This window comes from Salvia hispanica, chromosome 5 (genome assembly GCF_023119035.1).
Source record: "Salvia hispanica cultivar TCC Black 2014 chromosome 5, UniMelb_Shisp_WGS_1.0, whole genome shotgun sequence".
In the NCBI taxonomy this organism is placed as follows: domain Eukaryota; kingdom Viridiplantae; phylum Streptophyta; class Magnoliopsida; order Lamiales; family Lamiaceae; genus Salvia; species Salvia hispanica.
The window spans coordinates 40,576,884-40,595,354 of NC_062969.1; the positions used below are offsets into that span (position 1 = coordinate 40,576,884).

An 18,471-nucleotide genomic window follows, 5' to 3' on the forward strand; every position below is an offset into this window, starting at 1 on the left:
AAAAAATCTGAAAAATTCAGATTTAATAAAAAAATATTTTCCCCACTTTTAATTTATTTTTTCATTATTTTTATCCCAAAATACATACTTTCATCTATAAATACACTCGTTTCAAACACAAAAAATGACACTATACCAAATAACTCTCTTAATCTCAATTTTTAGGATTTTAATTATGTAATTTTTAATTTTTTAGTAATTTGTAATGGCATCGGGTATTTTTAATGCATTTTAATATTGTAAAAATAATTTTAGTAATTAAAGTATTTAAATTGAATAATAGAATGGTGAGACCCTTGAGCATGCTCTTGCCGAAGAGCATGGATGTGAATGTTGTGCTCTTGCCAAGGAGCAGAGAGTAAAAAATTAATAAAAGTGGGTCTGGGCCCACATCCATGCTCTTATGCGTTAGGAAATTCTCTTTAAATTAGTACTCCATTTGTCCCATCAGAATGAATATACAATTTAGGTTGGATATAGCTTTTAATACAATATTGATAAAGTAAGAGAGAATGTGAAGAGTTTTAAAATTAGAAAATGCATATTATTGTGAGATGGATTAAAAAGGAAAAAAAATATTTCCTGTAGGACTCATCCAATCCATATATTGGCTCGATAAACATGAAATATAATTAAACTAGTTATATGAAAGAAAAGAAAAGGTAAGAATCATCCAACTATTAAGTTGGTTTCTTTATATACTCGATATATAGATTGACTGAATATTTACAAAACGTAATAAAATTTGATAATACAACAGTTAAAAAACTTAAATTTGTGAATGGTAGGAGTAATTCAAATTAGTACTATCAGTCAGATTAGTCGATGGTCATTAAGTTTATTTTCTTGTGTACTCTGTACATTGACATAAAATTTACGAAAAATAATTGATTAGATATATGACAACTGAAAAGAATAGTGGTAATTTACATCTAATTATTTTAATATGAAATTATTCTTAAAATTTTATTATATATTATAAAATCAAACATGTGTATATGTTGGAATTGTGACCACTCAAAGGTTAAGGAATAACACATTCACAATCTGCTTCCACTGTTCGTCATCGCAGTCAATTTTGAAATTCTCATGTGGATTGAAGTCAACCTCAGTTCGTGCCAAGATCCCTCGAAGGCGGTTGTAGCCTTCTTCCAAGCTGAAATTTTCTCGTAACATGAGGTGTACCCCTGGGATCCATGTTGGGGAATTCAGCGCGAATACTGTCTTCGATTCGCTGGAGTTTGGAGATAACCAGCGTGAAATCCATTGTCCGATCTCCAACCTCGGGCAATGAGTTCAACCAAGGATGCCGCGAGTATCTCTTCCTCGCGTAATGTCCGGATGCGTCGAGAACGATCGCCCTTCTTCAACTTCGCCATCGCTGGCCCTGTTTCCCCTGCTCATTATATCATTTAAACATCAACAACTCAGCATATCAATACTTGAATAATCGGGATACAACTGAGTTGTAGTGTCGTATTCTGAGAAATAACAAACCGTCACTACCGAAACCAAAGCTAACGACTACACGATTCGCGATAGACATTTTGCAGCAAAGAAATTCCAGTTTAGAACCACAACATAACACACACAAATAGGCATTTGGAGGAATACCCATTGCTAGCATTTATGTAAATTCGTACCAGATTCACAAATTTAAACATTTAGGGCATCGATATGGAAAAATGTATCAAAATAAATTCACATGAAATTTCAAGAGTCAAACTTAACAAACAGGTATAATCCAAGATTAACATCAGACAATGCAAGAAACACTGATTATAAAACAAAAATGATCAGGCAAAGTGAGGTCAAACCTCCTGAGAGGGAATCGAATGGGGAGGAGATTAATCTAAAATCTGGAATAGGATTCATGCATACCTTGGTGTGTTTTGAATCGCGAATTCGATCTCCTCAAGGACGTTGCGAGTGTTTAGAATACCTTGTGACCACCTATTTGAAAATTTTCAAAATCGCCGCCCAATTTTTTCACTTGAGCGGGGAAAATGTGAATTAGTCAACTTTTTGAGACGGGGTTAAATTGGTCATATTGTAATATGTACTTATTCAATGAATTTATTTAACTCAACAAATCTAGTGTTATATCATGATAACTAAATCCCATGTAATAGTCTTCCGGCCATGATGCTTCAAATCTAATGTCGGTACAAATCTGAATATTATAAAAAAAAGGCACTGAACATGCCCTTATGGTTAGTTATAGTGATGTGAGTCCTAGGGCCGGGAAAAAATACCGAAAAAATGATATATCGCTCGTATCGTATTGAAAAATATCGAAAAATTATTGAATTTTCGATATATCGTAATTTTCGATACGATACGATACTGTATCGTAAGTTTTCGATACGATAACGATATGAATTTCCTATATCGCGATATATCGTTTTATATCGAAAATACGATATATATCGAAAATTTTCGATATATCGATATTTTCGATATATATCGATATATATCGAAATTTTCGATATATATCGATATTTAACGATATATCGAATTTCGGTACGATATATCGAAATATCGATACGATAATGATATGAAATTTTTTTATATCGAAAGTTCGATATATCGAAATTCGATATATCGAAACTTTCGATACGATAACGATATGAAATTCTTTCATATCGATATTTTCGATACGATACACGATACAATGTTTTCGATACGATATATCATATCGATCCACCCCTAGATGTGACAGTGCAATTATTAGTCCTAGTGACGTGCCAGAAGATGTTTTTGGTTTAGTCCTAGTGCTAGGCTCTAAAATTAACACAGATAATGCTTGACTTCTTCGGCTAGTATTAATGGCACACAAGAACAGTAGTATTGTTGAAAAGTGAGTGTGCCACAAGAGTGGACCAATAAATTGATTTTTCTTGGAAACGACATGGTTAGATTGAAGGAGGTACAAAGAAATTTCCAAGCAAATTAAATTTGAGAAGACGCGTACCGTTACATGCGGGTTTAGAAAAAAGGGTTGAAAATATACTATGATTTTTTGAATTATTATTTTTTAGGATTTTCAAAGAAGAAGCCGGTGAAGACGAAGAATTGGGAGAAAGAAAGAACGGCCATGAAGTTGTGTCTTTTTAACATATAGGTTTATGTCGTGGTTTTTCTAATTTTGACAACAAAAAATGGGAATGAGTTAACTGAATATTAAATCAAAATTTAATTTAAAATCATGTAATAGGATAATTATTCTGCAAATTCTTTTATCTTACATTATATTTTCCCCTTTCCCTCAACTATTCAACAATTTTGTTAGTATTAAAAAAAATCTTTTAGATAAACTTATTTAAAATTATTATTTTGTTTTGAAAACGTTAATTTATTCTTTCAATATTTACATAAATGAGAAAATAAACTAAAATTACATAACACAACGTAGTACAACATGCAGACCAACTACGCTACAGAAGTACTACTTGTTGAAAGGTGTATGAATAATTTATACTAACAAAAATGGGTGGGGTTCCATGGGACACCATGTCCCAACGTGGGTCCGTCTCTATTCTGATGCAATATAAAATATACTGTAATAAACAAATTTAATCCTAAACTAACTTTTAATGCTAAGTCTCAAAATTATATTCCATCTGTCCCATTAAAAAATGTAATGTTTGCTTTTTTACATATGATTTGAAAAAATAATAATAAATAGTTAAAGTGGTGAAAAAATAAAGTTAAAAAGAAAATAATACAAAGGAGACTTTCATCTACATTATTTTCTCTCTTACTTTATTTTTTTACCACTTTACTTATTTATTATAATTTTTCCAAAATAAATGTGCAAAAGCATACATTGTATATTTAATGGGACAGAGGAAGTATTGATTTAAAATATAATTTACTAATTTTTTATATATCTGTGGTAGTCATATTATTCAAGGATATACCACATGTTGAGAGTGTCATCATTGGACCGTCACTATGATGATATTTTTAATGCACTGTAAAATACATTAATACTAAAATATAAATATCAAAATTATAGTGATTTATTATGTAGTATCCACTTTTATAATCATATCAAGTTATATATGAGCTATATATACATTAGAAGGATGTACTACCGATGCCGAGTCCAACAATCCTCCGTTATCGGATTGCCCTCTAGTATACTATTAATATATACAGTGATGACATACATCTACATATTGTCATTCAACGATATAATTTATGTGTTGTAAAAATTGTATATGCATGTATCTTAATTTTAAAAGACTTCTATTTAACATCTTATCAATGTATATAATTATGTACTAATATAAAGAAATATAAAAGATAGAAAAACATTCTATTTTCACAAAAAAATACAATATTAAAGAAATTTAAAGTGAAATGTTTTTATGTAGGATTTGTAAACAAACAATTTTCCATTTTGAAATCTTTGCAATGTGCTGCACATAGGGGTGCATAATCCGGTGCATTTTAATTTCAAATTTATTTTATATTTTAAAATAATATTTTATACAAGTGTGTGTATATGTATATATGTGTGTATGCTTTTCTGTGTGTGCGTATATGTGTTGTGTGCGTGAGTGAGTTGTTGTTGTGTTTACACGCGGTTGTGTGTGTGTATGTTGCTTTTTTTTTTTTCTTGTTAAATGTTGGTGTGTGTGTGTGTTTTGATGTGTTGTTAAATAATGATGTGTGTGTGCATGTGTTGCTTTTAATATTTTGCAGATTTAGGTTGTTTCTTTAATTTTCCTTCTGTTTGGTTTTTAGTAGTATTAGATAGTACTATATAATAGTTTAGGAGTTGATTTTTTTAGGTATTGAATGGTAAATATTGTCTTGGCGGTATGTATTGTTTGAGTTATTTGAATTTTTAGGTATTTAATATATTGAAATTTTAGTTATTGGATGATAAATATTGAATTATTTATATTTTTACTCAAATAAATTGGGATTAAATATTACAATCAGTTCTGATTTCGAACGGGAATCGACCGGTTCTTAACCGGCCTGTCCGAACCGAACCAATTCTGATATTCATAAAAATTTAAAACTGGTTAACCGATCAACCGATCTGGCTAGAACCAGAACCGGCCGAATAAGCAGGCCTTGCTGCACCTGTACATATATAATAATACTTGCAAAAGATAAAAATTAACTATTATCAACATATTAAAGAAGTGGACTGATGTAATAGAAGAGAAGTTCCCAATGAAGGAATATTTTAGCCTAATTTATATTTTATAAAAAATGAACAATTCATTTATATTTGTATTATTATGGTAGTTTAAATAAAATTAAAAAACCTTTTCTAGTTAAAATAGTGTCAATGATTACTTTTATCAAAAAAACTGTGAACTATTTAATAATGGTGGATATTTCAAAAATAAAACCGATTATTTTATTTCTACTATAAATTAATAAGAACAAATAGTATTACTAATATTCTGCCTACTCCCTCCGTCCATGAAAAGTATGAATAATTTTCTTTCTCATACTTTGTTCTCTCCACTTAATTCAATAAATATAATTTTCTTAAATACCGTGCGCAAAAGAAATTTCTCATATTTAGTGGGACTGAGGGAGTATAAATTGGTAGAATTTCTTAATTAATAAATACATCATGAATATATATATATCCATTTTTTTAATTTTTAATGTTTTAATGAAGTATTTTCGTGTTATATATTAAATCTAGTAATTTAATTTTAAAGGTAAAACAATGAATAATGTAAATTAAATATTCTGGTCAGGAGAGGTGTACAAGTGTTCGGTCTGCAAGATTGTATCGCAGATTAAATATATAGACTATAGTGTGTTTGGTTCATGAAATTGAATCTCGTAATTCAATCATAGATGGATAATCATGAGATAACTAATCATAGCTAACCCCTATGACTAAAATAATCTCACAATTTAATCATAGATTATATCTTGGTACTCACGCCGTCCCATAAAAGTTGAGACAAAACTTTTGAGTACGGAGATTAAGAATTTATATTAAATAAATAGGAGAAATGAAAAAAAGTAGGAAAGATAAGAGAGAGTAAAGTAAATGATGGAATAAAGTAAGAGTGATTTAGATGTTTTGTCTTTTGTTAAAAAAGGAAATGACTCAACTTTGTTGGGACGGACTAAAAAGGAATACGACTCAACTTTTATGGGAAGGAGGGAGTATTATTTTATCTAGGAAATCGAACACCAGCACCCGCGTAGAAATTGTGGTCTAAGATGATAACTTGACTATAGTTCTGGCATGAGGCGAGAGCGTACATTGTAGATTCCGCAGGAGTAAACATTTCGGTTCACATCATCGATAGAAATTTCCAATCAGTAACGCCATTTAGGTCACTGTCAGCGAAATTGCGAGGAAATTAAGTAGAGAATGCTTGTATATATTGAGGAGTGGGGCCGGGGATAAGAGAAAATATTGGTCTGAGAAAATTTCCCAAGGGTAGTGTATAGTATAACTTATAAGTACTACTTTATATTTCAGGCGACCATAGATACAAGAAAAGAGTGGTAAGGCAAGAAATTGATATTAGAGCAATGGCGAGTGATGTTGAAAAAGAAAATGAAAATTTTCGGGCGAGTCAAAATCAGAACCAACAAGAAGATTTTGGCGATTCACGAAGCTCTGCTGACAGTATTGGAACTGCGGTAATCGACTACTCCATCCTTTCGTTATTTAAATAAGGTTGCTAAATCAGTCATGTTAAACATTATACAGGTGCAAGCTTCATTTATATTGAGTCTACCAAATTAAATCACTGGATTGTTTTGGAAGATTATTAGATGCTTTATGAAGCCTCTTGCAAAAGAGGAAGAAGTCCGACGATTAGTTGGATCCTCATTTAAATCAGTTTATTTATTTAAAAAATAGTTGGAGTAACTAATTGGGCTCTAAATTATGTACAGAACAGGCTGCTGGTGTTGGCTGCGTTAGCAGGGATGGCACTCCAGTTATCGCGCAACATACCCGGTGGCAAGTGGCCGGATGACAAGCCACCTCACAAGGCGGGTGAAGCCATAATCGCATCTACTCATCCAAATATCTACAAATTTTTTGTGCTTACTAACGGCATAGCATTCGGTTCAGCCCTCCTCGCAATCTTCCTCATCACCATATGGCCAACCAGAAGCAAATTACCTAGTCATACCGCATCGTCTGCCACATGGGTTTCGCTGGTAGCTATCGCAATGAGTTATGTAGGATCCACTATGGCGATCGCTCCCCATACCAAATCAATAATAGCCGATCCTATTGTTCCTATACTAGCAATGCTTGGCTCCATTCTCATCACTCTACTCATATCGGCCTTTTATCCTCTGATGTTGTTTTACTCGGGCCGGGGGACCAACATCCAGCTTAATGAAGATCTCACAATCCATCATCAAATTTGCCAACTCTTTGAGACATTGCTTTTCTACTCTGCCATTTTGCTCAAGTCCTTGACAAGCTTTGTTCTTGCACAAGCTAAACCCTTTCGCTTATTACTCGTGTGAAAAATCTCTTCTTAAACTCCAAACTGCAGCACCTTTACGGGTGCACTCCTATCATATTTTGATAGTATATGTTATGTACTACTTTCTATTTTGATACTCCATATGTTATCCACTTTCTTCTATGTTAACGCTGCATATTCTTGTTTATACCGACATTTCATATCATATGGGCGAGCTACCAAATTCACCAAGCAGATTATGTCACACTAAATTGCACAGGAATTCTTTCTTCTGTCTCAAAATGCTTTTCTATCACATGTATATAAAAAACAAACAAAACACAACATACCAAAATGTAATTAATAAACATAAAACGATAGCGGTTAAAAATTAGAAGATCCTCGGTGTCTCCTCGAAACAGAAACAATTTATAAAACCATTGTAAAATGTAAAGTAAACCTTCATCCACACAAATTTCTTGGATAAAGTTCTTGTTCGAGAGAGGTTGATGTGAACTCGACTACGTGTGAACGAAGAAAAGAGAAATCTAAAGAAAAGTTGTGCACGTCAAGAATAAGCATAATAAAATAACCAAAAAAAATCGAATACTTTATAATTAAAATTTACGATTGAATAAATACCAAAATTGGTCATAAACATATGATCATTTAAAGATTTCAGTCCCAAACATTTTTGAATTATTGCATTACATATATTTTAACGCGGGCCGCAATCAGTCCAAAGTGGACGGATCCGTCAAATATTAAGAGCATCTCCAATGGAGATAGGCTAGCCACAGGCTTTGGACGGATCCATCAAATATTAAGAGCATCTCCAATGGTGATAGGCTAGCCACTCTCACTCTCTGTCACGTCATCAACATTAAAATTCCACCTGCCACATCATCATTTTAAGCAAATAGGCTAGCCTAAGGCTAGCCGCAAATAAATATAATTAAATTTACGGAATTAAATTTATGACAAATTACGGAATTAAATTTACGAGACATATACAAGAAAATTCATTAATTTCATTTAAATTAAAAAAGGTAAAAAATTTACATTAATTAAAAAAAATTACATTATGAAAAAAAACCAGGCTTCCACACACGAGCCCCACCTCTCTCCTCCTCGTCGCCGTCGCCGCCGCCACCCAGGACCTCCACATCTGTGGCATCTGAGCCCACGTCTGAGCCCCCCAACTGTACCCTCGCGGCATCCAAATCGACCTGCATGCTCTCAAGCATCGAGTGAAGAAACCTCTTCTCTATAGGTCAGTTGCGACCTTCCAATCTTGGAAGACCTTGTAAATTCCTTATAAAATCCTTGGCGGGGGGAACGGACCCCTCCCCCCCACCCCCGGGGGTCCTCCGGTCGCCCCGGCTGCGCATCCGGAGGGGGGGCGTGCAAAGCCCGAATATGGGCCCAAACCCGCGGCCCCGATGGTTCCCCCCTTTCCCGGCCACTCCCCCCGGGTGTAGCCCTTTTCCCTGGGGGGCGGTTCCTCTTGAAAATTTGCTCTAATCTTAACCCCCATTTTTGATCGTGAAAAACCGCAATGGCGGCGAGTGCATTTGGAGATGCTCTAATAGTCAATGATTTTTAATCAGATTTTGACCTAATTAAACATTTGAACATAATTTTTAATTATTTCAAAAATAAAAATATTTATTCTAAATAAAACAAAAAATTATTTATTCTAAATAAAATAAAATTATTCATTCCTTCCTCCCGCCATTCCAATACCGTCCATTCCCTGAGGACCCGCCGCCCCGCCTCCACCCAACCATAAAAACTAATCGAAGCCAGTTGCTCCCTCCCCTACGACTCCCTGACCCCCGCTCGCAGCCTCCTCCTCTTTAACCACAGCTTCAGCAACACCTACGACCTCTTCCCCCCTCCACTGCAACTATTCCAATGTCGTCCTACGATTCTTCGGTGCCTTCAATGGCACACAATATGACTGAACCTCGTTGTCTGGTTCGCCAGCGCCGAGCTCCTCCGCACCAGCACCCTCGAGCCCACCCCTAGAGGGATCTCCTGGATTAGGGGTGGCAAATCGTGCGTGTTGTGTCGTTATCGTGTCGACACAATAACGACACGACACGTTAACAACAAACACCGCGTCAAGAAAAATAACACGTATTTTGGGGTTTTATCGAATTTACTGCTATCTGCTTTCTAATTCCGTTTTTTGTTGTTTCATGTCGCGACATTTTGTTTCAGATTCGGCGTCGCGTATTATTGTGTCATTGTTAGTGAAATTAGTTTAATAATATGGATGATTCGGTATTCGATGATCGGGTGGTGAATTTACCTGTTTTTCGATGATCGCGTGGTGATTCGGTATTCGAAAATTGACATATTGTTTTGTTTGTTTTAGGTAATATTTTCATTTATTTTTGTAAAGACAACTAGTTATTTGGGTGGTTCTTTCAGGAATATGCTTGCGGATGAACTGATCCTCAACGATTTACTGTTTTTTCCAGCAAATATGTAGGCTTCTTTTATGTAGATTCCGTTGGAGTGCTTTGAGAAATGTAAAACGATGAATAAGTTACAGTATTTTGGGGAAGTTTTAGGTGCAATTCTTATTTATGATCTTTCAGGATTCGACATACCTGTATATTTTTGGGAAGTTTTTAGTGCAATTCTTATTTATGATCTTTCAGGATTCGATATACCTGTAGTTCGATCCAGATTAGGCTCACTCCGCTGTTGATGTTATGTTTTTAGTGCAATTCATGTTTATTAATCCTTATATTCTGGCTTCCAAATTACATATTCTCTGTATTTCATAGGCTTTTGATATTTGTTAAAGAAGATAGGCGGCAATGAGATTCAAAACAAGGGAGGTGGTTTCAAGGAAGTTATTGATACCTTGCCCTTCTTCGCCACAAGATGCAAAGTGTTTCGTAACTGGAGACATTGTTGAGGTCTTCCATCAAAATTCTTGGAAGATTGCTGTGGTCGTGAATGTTCCAGGAGGCAAAAAAGAAAGTAGAAATAAGAAGAACTATCACAATGTTTCAACATGCAGGAATCAATATTTAGTGAGGCTAGTTGGGTGCTCAAAGGAAGTGGCTATTGATAGAACAAAGCTCAGGATGAGACAGATATGGCATGATGGGAAATGGGTTCCATCGACAAAGGTATTTTTTGTTTCTATTTTCTGAGACAACTTGAATCTTTTCAACCTCACAATTTAGATGTACATGGATGTTCCAATGATATTTAGTTGTCTTGTTTCTAGCTATATGTGTGCTTCTTCTCATCCTTTGTGGACTTCTTCTTGCATATTAGTGTCCTCCTCTGTTAAGTGCTTCTTATATTTACTTGCACGATCATAGTATCTGCTGAACTTTGTGGGAAAACTTCTTCATTGAACTTGTTTGATATATTTGTTTTCCATAAATTTATAGAATATCTTTTTTTTACTACATATATGTTCTTAAGATCTTAAATTCTATGAATCTGAATCAACTGATCTCCTTATTTCTGTTTGCAGATTCCTCAAGTAGGTGATGATTTAATACTGAGCAAATCATCAAAGTCAATTTTTTGTCTGAAGATGAGTCCAGCATTCAATTCTAGAGTTAAATATCAACCTGGAGAAGATTGTGGAAACTTCAAAGATGAAGCTGCACCGAGGGAATCCGTTGTGATGTCTTCAAGATCCTTAAAGAGGATGTCCCCATATGTTTCCTCTGTTATTGAAGCCAATGACGTACATGTACAAAAGTTTCAAACAGCTGACAAAGAAGGCCGGAGGCAGCGAGGGGTTGCTGACCGGGTACTCGACAAGTTACATGCTGTTGCTTACCAAACGAAACTTTGGGTGAAACATACATGCATGCTTCCCTTAACACTGTAACAAATGGATATGATCAAATGGAGAGGTGAAAACATAATGACGTTCTTGGGTATTCTGGGTCCAGAAACTCTGAATTAAATAGTTCTGACAGTGGTGCTAGTTCAGTTGGTAGTTGTAGCGTTACTAACCAGAGTCTTAAAAACTATTATAATCATTTTATGCATGTGCATTGCCTAGAGACAGACACCCTTAGTGATGCAGAGTTGTAACTATCATCGTCCAGGCTCTGAGAGGGAGAGTTCCTCTCGCCCCTCAAATGAGGAGGTTGAGGTCAGTATACATAGCTTAGAGTTGCATGCTTATCGCAGCACTCTGGAAGCTTTGTATGCTTCTGGTCCCTTAAGTTGGGACCAGGAAGCATTATTGACTAATCTTCGTATTACGCTCCACATTTCAAATGATGAACATTTGAAGGAGCTGAAACACCTAATTTCCACTAAAACTGCAGTTGTTGTTAGATGGTTGTGCAAAATGTTCGTATATCATTGCTCTGTTTTACAGCATTGTAGAAATTGCTCTTTTGTCAACATTGTAAGAAGTAACATGAATGCAAAGTTGTATCTTCTCCATATTTCTTTGCAGACAGATTGACATTTTGTAACTATGCTTGTCAATTCTTAATTTATCATCAACGTAGTGCATTTTTCCAAGGCTTTTACTGTATCCATTTTTGTTAATGATCTGTTATGTCTTCTATTGCTTCTAGTTCTTTTGAAATGAGTGGAGCAAAGCTCAAGTGCTCATGCCAAAAAACTGGTGCACCAGCAAAATATTTCATCTGATGATCAAGAGATGCCAACTATTGTTGTATTCGATCATGTAAGAGACCTTCAATTTGCACCCTTTGGTGTCAGATGCCCCTTAGCTTTAAATATTGTGTCCTGCATAACAACATTGCAGATTTCTAGTATTTCAACTACTTAGCTTTTGATGATCTGTATTCTGTACATGAGAAATTGAATCTTGAAGTTTACAGTTAACTTTGGCCTGCTAGTTCTTCACATCTGAAACTTAATCAAAGCTGCATTTCTGGCTCTACTTATTACTTACAGAACTAATTTGATCACTGTTGACTCCTATAGAGTTTGATTGCTGCTTTATAGTGAAATTTCTGTGTGCAATGCATATATGATTTTACTTATGTAAGTATGATTACCACTCTGCACATGTATTTTTCCAAGGATGTATTGATCATGCTTGAATCCTGTACTTATTTTCCAGTCTGCACAGTGAGTAGTTTTGGCCTTCTAACAACACAGACACATGTCGTCGGTCCGAAGATATTGGTATGTATTTTTAAAATAAGATTAATAACGGGATCTATTATCACCTTTTGCATGTCCTTGGGAATTTATAGCAGGTACAATATCTTCCAAATATGCTGTGAATCAGTTAAAGAGGTTAGTTTTTGCTTTAAGCAAATGATTTAGGTTTGTGGGTGTGTTTTTTGTGTATTTGATGCTTCGGCCACCATACGTATCAGGTGGACCCATGATTAGCTGAGATATGTGTTTACATATGCTATTCATTCGTGTCTGTAGTGATTCATTTAGCTTGCTAGTTTTGTTATAACAATATGGTATCAGTTAGAGATGTTTTTTTTGCATTTAGTGGATGATTTAGGTTGGCACGCGCGTGTGAATTTGATGCTTTGGCCACAACCTGTGTCAGGTGGCCTATCATGATTAGCTGAAATATGAGCTTACATATATTTGTGCCTGGAGTGATTCATCTAGTTTGCTAGTTTTGTATTTCAGTATGTTTATCAGTTAGAGATGTTAGTTTTTCAGCTAATCATTAAGCAGGTGATTTAGGTTTGTGTGTGTGTGAGTGAATTTGATGCTTCGGCAGCCATCTGTATCAGATAGCATCTCATGATTAGCTGAAATATGAGTTTGCATACGCTATGCGTGCCTGTAGTGATTCATTTGGTTTGCTAGTTTTGTATTTTCAATATGTTTATCATTTAGAGATGTTAGTTTTTGCATTAAGCAGATTATTAAGGTTGATATCTCCTTTGTTAAATTTTCCTGTGATATGTAGATTGTACGTTCGTTCCATATATACATGTTGTGTTGCAGCTTCTTAAACTTTTGTTATTAAGGTCTCGAAAAGGGTTCAAGTGTTTCTAGAGCATTTGTTTTTGAAGATTCTTGAACTAATACCACAATGTTCCCGACCCCCACTTATGCAGCTAGTGATGAACGTTGTTTTGCATTTGAGGTTTTTATTGTTTATGCATGCTTTTCATTAAGAAAAAAGATCGTAGTGTTGAATTTGTTGAACCACTTCTCTCATTAGAAGAAATTTGTGAGGATGGAGGTTTTCTTTGTAATTTTCCAATGCTTTTTCGTTCCTGTTTCGAGGAGATACTGAGGATCTTCTTATTTAACTGCCATCATTTTTTGTTTAACAAGTCATTCCTATATAGTACTTTCTCCGTTTCAAGATAAGCGAGTCATATTTCTTTTTTGGGATGTCTCGCTATGAGTGAGTCATTTTCCTTTTTAGCAAAAAATCTCCCTTTTTACTTTATTTTCCTTCTACTTTATTATCTCTTTACTTCTCTACTTTTTCCTCTCTCATACTTTACTCTCTCTCTACTTTAACTCTTTAAATATCAATTCCTTAAATCTCACGCTCAAAAGAAATGTTTCGCTTATCTTGGGACAGAGGGAGTACTTCTTTCCCTCTGTTCATTTTGTAATCTTGTTTCATTTTGAATACAAGATGATCACCATGTTGCTAGAAAATCATTTTGACACAAAAAAGAATTCATATCAAGTCCTCTGCAAGCAATTTAGTGTGTGCTATATTCTTATAATATGCTTGTAAAGTTGGTACCTAGCTCATGATATCAAATATTGTTATACATAGAATATGAAGCCTTAATACATAAGAAAGTACATACTACAATATATTATCAGTGTCTGATATGCAACAATGTTGCATAATAAAACACTACTGATACACTTTACTTCGGTGTGGATTCGTGAGCTCTTTTACACGAGTATAAGAGCATTCACAATAAGGATAGGCCAACAATAGCCTAGCCAAAAATTCCTCCTGCCACATCATCTAAGACTAGAAATTGTCAGCCACATCATCAGGACTAGAAACTGAACTAGCACTGGGACTAGCCACAATAAACAAAATTAACAAATTCATATTATAAATTGTAATCACGTAAATACGGAATTAAATTTACGACACTGATACGGGAAAATGCAATCATTTTATTTAAATTAAAAAAAGTACCTCCTAAAAAATAATTACATAAAATTTAGAGAGAGAAACTCATAAACACAAGTGGTGTAAATGAAAACGAAGTTCAATTATCAGTATATATAGAGTTTTGAAAAAAAAAAAACCGGTTGCCTGCCTAACGCTCGCCGAAATGTCGCCTGCAATGGCGGCTAGCCGACCGACTAGTGGTTCCGGCTAGATCGGCGGGTACACGCCGATCGGCTCGCCGGACGCAATGGGTTCACGCAGACCAGCTAGCCGTCGCCGATCCTCTAGCCGGCTCGTTGGCATTGTGGATGCTCTAACAATATTAGAGGATGAAAGGCCGATATGGCCAGAGTGATGCCAATAGACACAAGCATTACTCCTATCAGAACAACATGATTGACTGATTTTATTTGCGTAATGGGAGCAATCGCCATTGTCGATCCTACATAACTCACTGCGATAGCTATCAACGACACCCCCATAGCACACTTGGCAATCCACCTTAGACGAATATTTCTGGATGGCCATCCAGTGGCATTGAGGAGGATTGCCAGGAGAGAAGAACTGAATGCTACCATGTTAATAAGCACCAAATATCCGTATAGATTTGGGCGAGTAGATGCGATCATAGCATCACCTGCCTTGTGAAATGGCGTATCATCATGCCACTTGCCGCCGGGTGGGTTGACAATGCTATGGACTGCAAGCAATGCCATCACGAGCGGAGGCAGCATCGCCCTCATGTTAATTTTCGAATACCAAGTAGTAATGTTCAGAGGGCTCCCGTGAAAGATTTGTAGCTCCATTTTGCCTAAGTTGAGGCGTCTTTCCATGTTTGATATGTTGCTCTTTAGCAAAAGAGGTATAGCCTGTGATTCAATTTGATAGTCATTAATTCCCTGATCAACATAAATGGAGTTTGGGTAATCTTTAACATCTACTAATTAAATAATCTAATTTAATTTGACCGACTTAATAAGAGCGTCTCCAACAAGGAAGGGTAAATAAAAGAGATATATCATCTATATACCTCCTCCAAAAGTTAAATATACCCTTCCGAAAAAGAAACATACTCCAAATAAAAAATGTGGAGTATATAGAAACGTAAATGATTTCTTAAACATAAAATAATAATACAAAATGCATTAAAAAAACATAAAGTGTGATACCTTCTCATATACCTTCTCCCTTGGAGAATGGTTTTTTCATAAAAAGAACAAATATGGTAGTTATAAAATTTACCTCTTCATTGTTGGACTCTTCATTGTTGGAGAGGTAAAGATAACTCTTCAGAATGGAAAATGGTATAATACCTTCTCATATACCTCTCTCATTGGAGAATGATTTTTCATGAAAAAAAGGTAAATATGATACACCCTCCGTCCCACATAATTTGAGACAATTTGATCGGGCACGAGTTTTAAGAAATGTAATAAAAAGTGAGTTGAAAAAGTTGGTGGGATGTGTGTCCTACTTTTAAAGTATTGGTTTTATAATAAAATGTGAGTAGGAATGAGTTAGTGGAATATGAGGTCCACTACCAAAAATGGTAAAATTGAAATGGATAAAATTATGTGGGACGGACTAAAATGGAATACTGGGTAAAATTATGTGGGACGAAGGGAGTAGTTATATAACTTTACTTTTCCATTTATCTCTCCCTTTGGAGATGAAGGAGAAAAGTAAATTGAGAAGATATATTTCTCATTTATCTTCTCAAAAAGTAATGGACTCCAAAAGAAGAAGGTAAATTAAAAAGGCAAATGAAAATAACTAATTTTTTATCATTTGTTCCAAGAAGAGGTAAAGATGTCTTCTTAAAATGAAAGAAGATATAATACCTTCTCATATACCATTTTCCTTGGAGAATAAATTTTATATAGAAGAGGTAAGTAAGGTAAGTATGATAGTTATTTCTCCTTACCTTTCTATTATTTATCTCTTCCTTCGGAGATGCTCTAATAGCTCGAATTGTATAAATTGAGCTTTTAACTTTGTTTAAACGAGAGGGTAGTTACCTGAAACGGAATAGATCCATACTTGTGAGATCTCCGGGCAGCTTCATCGCCACAGCTTCTACTCTCAACATACGGATCTTGTCGACCGTGTATGATTGTCGTTTCACCGATCTCCTCTCTCGCACCCAAAAGATTGAACACCGAAACATTCGATGACCCAAGCTGACCGAGTAGAGGCAGCCTCTCCATGGCAGCAGGAAAAGGACTATGACTTATAAGGAGACGCACCGCGATCTGAACATGTCTTAACATGTTCATCCGCGGGGCGTCTTCCAGCCTTAACATGTTCATCCGTTGCTCTCCTTCATCGAAAATGGGGAACTTTTTATCTTCAACATACAGGAATAGGTTTATTGTTTGCATACCTGCATAAACCATTTCTTGCAGAGATATGAGAGGATTAGTAGCTAAACAAGAGTTGAATGAAAGACTTTTCATTTTTGGGTGGGGGCGGGTGGGTGGTTGGTTGGGAGGAGGGAGGGATTACAGATCTGAAGATACGTGGAGTACGTTGTCCTTTCTTGGTTTGCGGCGGGCGCTGATCAAGGAACTAATATGAGGATATGCCACAATATATTCATTCTTCCCCAAAAAAAAAGTAGACTAGTACACAATTTTTTTTTTTTTTGGTTGTCCTTATTTCTCCCTTAAAATTATACAAAGTTTAAATAAGGAAATCTTTAACCCACGTCATTAATAACATGGATTTCATAATCCACTAACATTATTTTTTTTCTTCTTTATCTTACTTTTTCCTTTCTGTTTTATTTTATCAATTTTACATTAAAATTCGTGTCATATACTGTCAATTTTTGGAGGACGAAAGGAGTATTATAAACAAAATTTTCAAGCTATGGAGAAGAGGTATTTGAAGAAGAATTTCAAATTAATTTATAAATTAGAAGAAAAATTGGATGAATAAAATATTTTGAGGAATATTTGCCCCACTCCATGTGCCTCCGCCATTTGCTGACTTTTTTTTGTTGGAGTAAAATTCAAGGACAAACAGACTTTTGTTCGAATAAAATTCAAGGAATCAATGGTAGACGCTGAAACTTAAAACTTTTTCCTCTTTCCTTCCCTCTGTACAATTTAATATTGCATCTCCCATTTATTTTCCTTAAATAATTTAGAAACTTAGTATTATGTCTCTTTTCTTCTACATCCACGTACAAATTTCCATCATAACCAACCATTTTAATCCTACATTCTAGGATTTTATTAATAAAATTAAAGATATTTAAAAAGTAATCTATTATTCGTATTGATATGATTGAAATTTTATGTGGCAAGATAGATAAATGAATGAGTGATTCAATTAAATAATTTTTCTAATGTGCTTTAGAGTTAAATATTTAAAATTCAATTAGTGATTTATTTTTATCCAATCTTTTAAATTTATTGGATCAATCCTAATAACATTATTTGTCGACAAACAAAAAACAAAAACAACCCAAAATATATATTAGTGTAATAATTTCTTCTTATTTAATATAAAAAGTTATCTTTTTTGTATTATAATAACAAAACAAGTTACATAACAGTAATTTACAAAATATTAACATTAATTATTCATGGTATGAATAAGTATAACACATTAGTTATTTAGGTATATTTTATTCTATTTCATTGGGTATAACCAATATGTTAATTATTCATATACGTATCATGGAACTTGAAAATAATTTTGACCTTAATCCAACCTGAAAGTGAGTCGTGTGCCTATTCCTAGAGCTGTAATTTTGACCTTAATCCAACCAAGTTTCCTGGAAATTTTTGCGATGCAATTTTATTAAAAAACACGCATATTGAAAGTTTGTCCGTATGAGTTTCCTGGCTATTTCACATTTATCGTGCTCTAAGTGCCAGTCTCAATCCCTTCCGTCTTCGGCCATTGGCCGGATGCCATTCATTA

The 18,471-nt window shown here is 34.7% G+C and overlaps 3 protein-coding genes across 7 annotated transcripts; 2 read left to right on the forward strand and 1 right to left on the reverse strand.

Moving 5' to 3' along the window:
* Positions 1-6,430: 6,430 nt before the first annotated feature.
* Positions 6,431-7,638, forward strand: LOC125187740. 2 transcript variants are annotated; one of them, XM_048084374.1, is made up of 2 exons: positions 6,431-6,645; positions 6,909-7,638. In XM_048084374.1, the coding sequence occupies exons 1-2, from the start codon at positions 6,545-6,547 to the stop codon at positions 7,489-7,491; spliced, it is 684 nt and encodes a 227-aa protein (XP_047940331.1). In that variant the 5' UTR covers positions 6,431-6,544; the 3' UTR covers positions 7,492-7,638. The 2 variants fall into 2 exon arrangements, with proteins under 2 accessions (XP_047940331.1, XP_047940330.1); XM_048084373.1 differs by having other exon boundaries at positions 6,434-6,645; positions 6,904-7,638.
* A 1,532-nt stretch (positions 7,639-9,170) lies between these two features.
* Positions 9,171-12,124, forward strand: LOC125187883. Of its 4 annotated transcripts, none has more exons than XM_048084530.1 (3): positions 9,171-10,582; positions 10,939-11,329; positions 12,011-12,124. In XM_048084530.1, the coding sequence occupies exons 1-2, from the start codon at positions 10,265-10,267 to the stop codon at positions 11,302-11,304; spliced, it is 684 nt and encodes a 227-aa protein (XP_047940487.1). In that variant the 5' UTR covers positions 9,171-10,264; the 3' UTR covers positions 11,305-11,329; positions 12,011-12,124. The 4 variants fall into 4 exon arrangements, with proteins under 4 accessions (XP_047940487.1, XP_047940490.1, XP_047940488.1 ...); XM_048084533.1 differs by having other exon boundaries at positions 10,939-11,223; XM_048084531.1 differs by lacking the exon at positions 12,011-12,124 and having other exon boundaries at positions 9,171-10,012; positions 10,232-10,582; positions 10,939-11,356.
* Positions 12,125-14,662: 2,538 nt separating this feature from the next.
* Positions 14,663-17,022, reverse strand: LOC125187032. Its single transcript, XM_048083539.1, has 2 exons — positions 16,557-17,022; positions 14,663-15,407 (listed from the first exon to the last, which is right to left on the reverse strand). The coding sequence occupies exons 1-2, from the start codon at positions 16,992-16,994 to the stop codon at positions 14,823-14,825; spliced, it is 1,023 nt and encodes a 340-aa protein (XP_047939496.1). The 5' UTR covers positions 16,995-17,022; the 3' UTR covers positions 14,663-14,822.
* Positions 17,023-18,471: the final 1,449 nt, after the last annotated feature.

Excerpts from the sequence above, each read along its gene's own strand:
- LOC125187740 (XM_048084373.1), top strand. The coding sequence starts at position 6,535 with ATGGCGAGTGATGTTGAAAAAGAAAATGAAAATTTTCGGGCGAGTCAA. Across the intron at positions 6,646-6,903 it reads CTGACAGTATTGGAACTGCG|AACAGGCTGCTGGTGTTGGC; the intron begins GTAATCGACTAC and ends AATTATGTACAG.
- LOC125187883 (XM_048084530.1), top strand. The coding sequence starts at position 10,265 with ATGAGATTCAAAACAAGGGAGGTGGTTTCAAGGAAGTTATTGATACCT. Across the intron at positions 10,583-10,938 it reads AATGGGTTCCATCGACAAAG|ATTCCTCAAGTAGGTGATGA; the intron begins GTATTTTTTGTT and ends TTCTGTTTGCAG.
- LOC125187032 (XM_048083539.1), bottom strand. The coding sequence starts at position 16,994 with ATGAAAAGTCTTTCATTCAACTCTTGTTTAGCTACTAATCCTCTCATA. Across the intron at positions 15,408-16,556 it reads ATGGATCTATTCCGTTTCAG|GCTATACCTCTTTTGCTAAA; the intron begins GTAACTACCCTC and ends ATTGAATCACAG.